Raw genomic sequence first — 9204 nt, forward strand, 5'->3', positions numbered from 1 at the left:
TATATTTACAGAAAATAAGCTCCAACCAACTCAACCGTAGGTGTGTATAATCCCTGCCAGCCAACAAACCTCCTGGCCTCTGTGGAAAGCTGTCTCTGAACAAGCATTTAGGAAGCTGGCAATTCTCCTTGTGTCACGCTCCTGGCCTAGGTCTTTTTTTCCATCCTGCCCTTTTTTATTCTCCCATTGCCCTTGCAATGACCTGACGTGCTCCCTTTGTGCTCGGGTGCTGAGCCAGTGGGACCTGCTCACTTGGCGCCGCTAATTAAGTTCAACAACAACATTTTTTTTCAGCAGTTCTGTCCCAACACATTTAGTTGGGATTTTAAATTCTTTAGATTTCATTAGCCCATGTGCAGGATGGTGTCACAAGGCTCTCGGCCCAGCTCAGTTAGCCCCAGCCCTGGAAGGGCTCCAGCATCCTTGACACTGCTCATATAAGCTCTGTGGCAGGGGGACAGAGGGAATGAACAAAACAGTCACCCAAATAAGGAGGTACCATGACCCTCTGCTTCTTTTAAAGCACAACTGCCCCAGCCGGGATCCTTGCTAATGTCAGCCTACACATGGCACCAGACTGCTACAAACATCCTCTCCTACAGCAGAGATGGATGGAATCTTTATGATGCTAAAAAGCATCATCTTGGAAGAAACTGTGATCAAGCTACACTTATTATTAATAAGTTTCTCAGTGGAAAGTGAAATATTGGTGATTCAACTATTCCAGGTCCAGGTGAAAAGCCTGGACAATGAAACAAGGGAGATCTCCATGATTTTTTTTCTCACCAAAATGCTGTCCAAACTATATGGGGCACTTCTGCTCCATAAAGTGTTTCTGAGCTGCATCGGTGGTTCAGTCCATACCATGCACCTCATACTTAAACATGCTCTGAAAGAGGTCAATCATTTGACTATCTGTAGGTTTTAATTTTTACATTAGCTTTTTTCTCTCTTGATCCTCTTATCTGCTCCTGTCCCTTCAAGGAAGGCCAGCAAACAGTGTGACGGACAATAAATAGAAAACAAGGGACAAGGCTGAGCTCCAGGATCGGGAAGGAAAATGTAGGAGACACATCCAAAGAAAAAGATGTGAACAAGGGAGGTGCTGCCCTAAAGATATGAGTGAGGGGTTTAAGACCAAATGCAGAAGAAAGTGTGGTTTTAACAACAGGATTCGGGACTGAGAAAAAAAAAATAGAGAAGCAGCTTGACAGCAGCACCTAAAATGAGCAGAAGGAAAGTGAAGGAAGAAAATGAAAAGATAGCAGCCTTCAGTAGAAGATGGATTACCAAGGCTTGGTTTCTTGCAGTTGTTTGGGCAGAAAGCTGTGCTACTAGCTAGGTTCTACCACATTATTTTTAAAATAATGCACTGTCTTTCGAGCTCTGCAGATCTTTATGACACATGCAGAGAAGCCAAGAGCCCAGTAAGAAGTCTTCTGCTCTGCTAGATAAAGACTGGCAAAATGTCTCTGCTACATAATCCACAGGATAGATATCTGCATTCCCAGAGTGTTTTATCTACCCAAACTCCCTGGCATACAGAGCATCTTTAACTCTTACTGCTTAGCTGGATCTCAGCACAATTTCAAGGACGGGTACCTATCCAGTCCTACATCCATGACCATCTTCTTGCATTTCTACCAGCTTTGACAAAATGAAGCTAACTTGTCCTTTAGTTTTATAATTACATCGATTCAGGCTATGATGAGATTTTGGAATAAACAGCACTTAATAAAAAAAAAACATGCTTGCTGGCAAATTTGGTAGGATCACTGACAGAGTAGAGATCTGCATAGCACTAAAACATGCATCTTCATGAAAGGATATTGCCAAGGCACTAAGCCAGTCCAAATGCAGAAATGGAGGGCAATTAGATTGTAAGATGCAACAAACCATACTGCACAGAGTCTAAACCTTGTCTGTCATCCTGTTCAGCTCCTTTCAACATCAAATTTGATTTCTGAACTGACTTCATCCTTTGAGATCACTTCTAACAAACCCTACTACCCTTGCCTCCTACAGAACTGGCAAATGATGCTTGCATAAACGTGTGAGGAGTATGTATAGATATCATCTACTGGGGTAGGCTGTGCACTTTCTGCAGTGGTATCTCCCAGAGTCCATTATGAGAAATATCAGCAGCGCTTGCCCTTACGCCTACGTTCCCCTCGGCACTTGGTGCTGGCCACTCTGCAGACTGTGGTACTGGGCTTCATAGATCTTTGCTCTTTGCAAAGGTCCTGATCAACAGAGACCATGCAAGAGGAAAGCTGCACCACCGACCTCCAGGGCAGAGGATGAGAGGACCCCAGGCTGCTTCCTGAAGCTAGTTCCCTGTGGATACAAAGGGAGTAATAAGAAGAGCGAGGACAAAAAGGCTCTTCAGAAAGCCCTGTTCCGCATTCCCAGGATGCTGGGTGGCCAGGAAAGGAAGAGACATGCTTCTAAGTGTTTTCAAGATGAGCTGCAAGTTAAATCAGGTGGCTGACAAGAGCGAGGGGCAATAACTGTTCTCCTTTCTGAGTGGGGACGGTGTTTGGCCAGATGCCTAAGGAGGACTGTGGAAGTTAGGAATGCTGCAAAGCCCTGCTGCAAATGCTGAAACTGACACCGGCAGGACACAGCTACCACGGCACGGGTTCAGCACCACAGGGCTCAGCACAGGCCCAGCTACAACCCAGATAAGGACCATTGCTTCAACAAGCAGCTTCTGAGTGGATTTCTCAGGCCTTATCATGGTACAGGAAGGAGCACCTTCTAAATACCAAGTGGAGAGCTCCAGGCCCAGGGAAGAGTCAGTCCAGCCAAATCCTAAAGGAAAAATATGCAATATTCTCAGGCACAGAGCAAAAACACTCAAAATGCCCCTCCTTGTACTTTGGTAAGAGAACTGTGGTAGCTGGAGAAGTTGTACATGCAGTTTATGAACTTCAGTAGGACTTTGATGTTAAGGCTTGTTAGAATTTTCTGAGCTATTTAGTGATACGCTGCCTCACACAGTCCTAGACCCCTGGAAGGGTTGCAGCAATCAAAATGAAGACATTCTTCACACACCTCTTTCTGCAGTGTTCCAACAGATGAAACTCATCTAGTGACAAAAACAGCCTAAACCTCTCGTTTACTGCTAGTCTCCAGTCTTGCAGTTAGAACAGGCTATGAACTCTGCAGGGCCGGGACTGTGCTGGTTGCTTTTATAAGTGGCTGGCGTGCCAGCGGGAGTCTCAATGCCTCAAAAGCTTGCAAATTAAACTAATTACTGCACAATTATTTAGTAACAAATAAAAAAGATGTCACCATTGAGAAGAAAATAAACCGTAGACTGAGCAGCCCAACTCCTGGAAAGCACTGTGGACATCAGTGTCACAAACTTTGCAAAACACAGCCCTGATGATCATCTGCCAGCAGAAATTAATACGCTTTCCGACCAGCCAAGCTGGCAAACCTTGCTCCAAGCACTTAAAATGTTAAGCTGCTGGTTTGTGAGATCTCATCCTCTTACCTGACATCATTACCTCCGTGGGCAAAGGATCCGAAGCAGGCTGTTAAGATCTGGAGGAAGTGGAAAAGTAGGTGGACCTGAGATGTGTCTTTCTCTTCTTTATCCTCTTCCACAGGATCAACCTGGGGTCGGTTAGGATCTGCAAGTTCAGAGGCCAACTTCATTTCCACCCCACCTTCCTCCGCCTCGATCTCTGCCTCGGCCACCGCGTTGCAATAGCTGGAGTAGCTATCGTAGCGAACTCGTTTCTTGGAGTAGGAAACCGTGTCTCCCACCAGCTTCTCACTGTCCTCTGGAGTTGACATGTCCGCTGCCTTGAAGGAGGAGTGCACGGGCATGCCACAAATAGCAGCTGTGTAACAAGTATAACTGTTGTTGCGCCGTAACAGTTTGTAGTTGTTTTCTTGAGCGGGCCTCTCATCGGTGGCCCTGTCCAAGTGGATTTTGTGGAGCAAGTCTTTGTATAAACCTGAGTCCTTGTGCACAGTGTGGTAAACGTGGCCGTCGCTCCTCACCTGGCCGTCGAAGCTGAAGGTGCCGTTCGAAACAGGAGACTTCACCGAGGTGTGCGTCATCGAAAACGCCCTTCCTGAAAAGGCAGGCATTTAGAACTTTCATTGCTTCAAAATGTAACACAGAAGCCCCCTCCCTCCCACTTCATGAGACAATAAAATGGCAGCGATCCAAGAATACAGGACAAAGAAGATCCATTTGCAACATGCACAGTGAGTAAGCCAAGATTCAATTCACTGCAAAATAAACTTCCTCATCTTCTATGCAAAAAGAGCTTTGTTCCAGTGTTGGGTCTCCCCCAGACAGGCTGCATGGCCTGCAGCAAGTCATTTGGCTTTGGCTATTTAAAGGTGATACCTGAAGGTTAAATTCTCAGGTTGAAGAAGTACTTTTTATAAGATTCCTTTCTTACAAAATAAGCTCTAGTTTTTCTGAGGTTTTGTCTACGTTAAATAGGCATAGTCAGGATTTCAGGAAAGATGGTTTACTGTAATTTCACATTGAATATGAGGTCAACTTTTAAAAGATGTTTAATAGACATTTACATAATTAAAAAAAAATTTAAAAATTAAAAAGAAATCAAAAAAGTTCTGCAGAAACATTTTGTCACTTATTCCAATACTTCGTATATCTTATTTCTACGAACATGACGGTTATTTCCACTGTATACGTTTAACATCAGCATACACTGTAGAACACGTGTCACAACTAAGGCAATATTTCTGAAGAAATTATCTTTTTCAATTCCTGGTTTCCACTGTGTGACATTCAGAATTGGTTTTAGCAATTTTTAAACTGGAAGCACACACTCAAAGGGCTACATGTCATGACTTATTTGATTTTGTAAGAAGCAGTTGAATATATTAGGCATTTATTAACCAAATTACAGGGCCTTGTAGATGGTAGCAAAGCGATATCAACATCAGCAGACCACTAAGTGGGGAGGGGTTCAACCCCATCACAGGGAAGAACAAAAAGAGCTCTATGCACACAAGCCTACTCCTTATAAATGTATGTTCAGAAAACAATGCGTGGGATTTTCCTGGTGGACATGCTTCAAAAGGTCATACGTTTGTCCACTGAAGCCCAAATCTTTTCATCTCCTGTGGTAGTATGCTAATCGTCTTTATGCTGAATTTAACCTTCATACATCAGCAATTTCTGTTCTCTGTGTTTTTCCACTGCTTGAAAGAATGGAAACACCATTAAGGATCCAAAGCAAAGCAAAAAGGAAAGTAATTTTTGTTTTCAGCTGTTTCTAAAACTGAAATAAAGCCAAACAAAATTTAATTGTTTTACAGTCCTCACTAGAAAATGTCACTTGTAAATAAGCATTTCTCCCAAGAAGTGTTCCAAGAAGAGGGATTAGAGCTGGAAATCCCAAACATTAATTTCCCATTTACAAAAGAGGACTGCCTGCAGTTAAGAAACCCTGTGGAAACAAGGAGAAGATAAACCCTCTGTGTTGTCTTAGTTTCTTACCATAGGGCACACGTGGATGGTTTCCATTTGCAACAGTATCTGATGCCCCAGCAACTTCTGTTACCGAGCCAGTAAGGGGGATCGTGCTCTCATCAGACGCTTTGGCACCGGGAAGCTCTTTAAAGACTGGTGTTTCTTCATCTTGAATTTTATCAAGACTTTCATCTGATACCCTTGACAGAGCAGCATCTTTCTTTAACCGGCCTAAGGAAATAACAGCACTGTAATTTTAAACCAAATATATCCATCTAGCTGCTTATGTTTCCACTGTTTGCATCAACAGCATAGATTAACGTGGATACAATAACCCGGCTCCATTTCATACACATTCTTTATTTATTTGTAACAATGATCTTCACTAAATTCATCTGAGAAAATTCTAGAGCATCTTTGTTTCTTCCTACAAAATTCACTGAAGCAGGTAACTGAGGTAAAATACCAAGCTGCTCACTTATTAATGAAAACTGAAACTTTGCTTTTTAAACACTGCATTTGTTGATAGTAGCAAAGAAAATAAGCAAAACATGGTAAAGATAAAAGCTGTGATCAGCTCAACTTACTGTAAAGTTAAAGAAGTCACTAAAAGATAATAATTCTGCCAGATTTTTCCTCTTTAATGTTTTCCTTATTAAATTATAAAATGGATTACATTCCAGAATTTGTTTTCCTGCTTCTGCTAGACTCTAGAAGCAAGCACTGCAATGGATAGTCTAACAAGGTTTTGACCTTCTAGCACTGCAGGTTTTTAAGAGCAGGTTACACAAATACGTGAGGAATAGTTTAAGTACATCCTGCCTGTGGGCAGGGACTCAACTAGCTGACCTCTTAAGGGCACTTCCAGCTCTGAAATGAAATTTTCTGTGATTTTACATCACTCGTATTTCATCAAGAAACAACTTACTTTCTATTTTTCTCTTCATCCAGGGGCACACAAAAATCCAGACTAATACAGCAAATATTAAGGATACGCCAACTGATATTAGAGCAATGGCCCACATTGGTAGTACCAGTCCTAGTACTGTGAAGACAAAGAAATAAAACCCAAGAAAACCTTAAATTAACAAGACTTCATTATCTCAGAGAGTGAAAGAAAAGTCTGTTGCAGAAAAGCCTGCATTCACAACTTACTCAAACCTAACAAGAATGACCCGATCATTTTTAACATATATACCAGTTAATGCAGTATTAAAGGTCTACTTGACATACACACATTTGCAAGTTAGTCTTCCAGTTCTCTGTTACCCCACTGTGATCTTATTTCCAAAGAAGTCCAGGGTAAAACTCCCACATCAGAGCTGCTAAAACAAGTTTGCAGTGATTTTATACACCAATGCACATTAAACCATGTTGTCCATTAGGGTAAGTATTTACCTGACCTTTGCTTTGGTTGATAAAGCCTGATGCTTAGCTTAATCTAAGCTGTTATTTGCTTATGATAATAGCTTAATGTAGCACTTGAGAGCTGAGGTTTCAGTCCTGCAATGCACAATCATGTCAGTAACTCGTGCTCCTGTAAATATGCCCACAACAGATTTCCTTGCGCTTGTTTAATTAAATGATCAGAACCTTAATGAAGAAAGGGTTTGGACTCTGATCTCTCAAATCTGTATATGCACGCCTGTCTTGAAACCTATGTGATTAATTCATCCTTGTGAGTAAATGTTGCCAAGACAGAGGCCTTGGAAAGTAAAAATGTATTTCCTGAGTATCAAAAACAGAGTCCCACCTTTTTATTCATGCACTTCAGAGACCACTAAGCTGAAACAGAAGGGACATTAAGATTCTTATTTCATTTATTTTGCTTAATGACTCACTGCAGAGTGCCTGACCTACTTCTGCAGTGCAACTAATGAGGAAATGTTGGTTATACAGCTCATTTACTGTGAAACATCTTGGATAGGTAGCCAATTAGATTTAAGAAGGAATAGCTGAGTTATGTTACCTTCAAATTTGGAACTTCTCAAGTTTTTTATTAATTCCAGTAATGCTAAGCTAAGAAGCAGGGTCTACCGATTGCATTTATCTAGTACATCTAATGTACTAATGTCAGGTTTTAGCAAACTTCAATTCAAAAAAGGTCACTTTCTAAACTTGCTTTCTTAAATGAGGGGCATATTCAGGAGTCTCTCTTCAATTGCCTGTTGGCACATGAGTCTGGGGCAATAATGACATAAATAATAATAAATAAAGATGACATTTAATGGTAAGAGTCTTCAATAAAGTTGTCAAGAGCACTGAACATCTTTTTTCTGAACTCTTTTGCTGCAAGTGCGTGTTTAAATGTACACTCCTTAAGTAAAGTTAAATACAAATGTATAAAGGCAAATATATAAACATAAAATGTGTGAATATAAATATACAAACATAAATATAAAATTGTAACTATAAGTACAAATATAAACACAAACATACAGATGCACTTAGAATATACAAATAGACAAAAATATAAATCCTGAAAATTACATATATAATATCCTTCTACTGAGTTGCAAGGAAAACACAGCACCCAAGAAAGAAGATGCATTCAATGCAGAGACAAGCTCGGGGCGTCTTATCATTAAAGAGAAAGAAGCAAATTTAATTAATAGACTCTGTGGCAGATCTGCCTGAACAGTGACTCTGCTCATTTCAGTGGATCTATAGCATTAGAGCGAGTGCAAACACCCTACCTGGTCTTACCACCCACTCTGAACCTTCCATCCTTGATGCACATATCTGGAATAGCTTTGAGAGCTCAACATGTGCTCAGATTTACAAAGCCAAAGCTGGCAGCTCAATATTTCCCCTCCCTCTGAAGAGGGACTTTTATTTTTTGTAGCTGTGCTCTTCCCCACTCACTGAAATGACAAGGAGGGTATCACAAAACCTCATGCACAAACAGCAGCATGTGGGAAAGTGGATGATTTACTCTTGTCCCCACTAACTCCTAACACAGGAGGTAACTGTGTGCTGTGGAGAACCCCCTGACAGCACTGGGGCAGAGCATCACTGTACTGCAGTGCAGGAAGCTTCCCTCCCACGCCTCCCGCTGTGGTTGGACCACTCACCTGGTGCCCCCGTGTACATGATGGAAAACACGTTAATAGCTATGGTAGCAGCGTAAAACACTGGAAGTGCGCGGAGACCGTTGGGCACGGGGTCTTCCTGCATAGAAATCGGGGGGGGGGAAAGGAAACATTAGCTGGATTTTCCACCAGATAAATGTCAGCATGAACCTTCATGAGGAAAACATGCTCCCAAGTCAGTGCCTGGCAGGTGGAGCTTTTGGGTGGATGGTGAGGCAAGCATAGTGATCTGTCTCGTTACACCTGAATCCACAACGCTGGTCCTGGCAAGCAGCAGTGTTCTGGGGAAGCTGGACACTTAATGGGAATCAGGGAGACAGGTTATACTTTCAAGTTGGCTGCAGACCTGCTGGGTGACCTGCGGGCGGGTTTCTTTCTGTGAGTGTGTCGTGGTTAGACCCAGGCAGGAGCTGGGCACCATGTGCCCACTTGCTCACTGCCCGCACCCCCAAAATGGGAAGGAGAAAAGGCAGAAAAATACAAAACCCTGTGGGCTGAGATAAGGAGAATTTAATATTGCAAAAGGAGCAGTAAACAACAGTAATAAAAATAACAGCAACGTAACGATATGTAAAGCAAGTGATACAAAGACAAGACCACCTTAGCTCCAAAAGGCAATGGTGGCATAAGCCCAGACCCTCT

The 9204-nt window shown here is 42.1% G+C and overlaps 1 protein-coding gene across 1 annotated transcript in view; it reads right to left on the reverse strand.

The window, feature by feature from the left end:
• Positions 1–8641, reverse strand: part of SLC20A2 (solute carrier family 20 (phosphate transporter), member 2) — a gene marked incomplete at its 5' end in the record, with an annotated part of 22640 nt that extends 13999 nt beyond the window's left edge. The window contains 4 exons of the mRNA XM_008940506.1: positions 3503–4091; positions 5498–5701; positions 6399–6515; positions 8545–8641. Coding sequence (XP_008938754.1) covers positions 3503–4091; positions 5498–5701; positions 6399–6515; positions 8545–8641 — 1007 coding nt within the window. The remainder of the gene's footprint in view (positions 1–3502; positions 4092–5497; positions 5702–6398; positions 6516–8544) is intronic.
• Positions 8642–9204: the final 563 nt, after the last annotated feature.

The sequence above is a fragment of the Merops nubicus genome, unplaced genomic scaffold, assembly GCF_000691845.1.
Source record: "Merops nubicus isolate BGI_N331 unplaced genomic scaffold, ASM69184v1 scaffold16495, whole genome shotgun sequence".
Classification (NCBI taxonomy): Eukaryota; Metazoa; Chordata; class Aves; order Coraciiformes; family Meropidae; genus Merops; species Merops nubicus.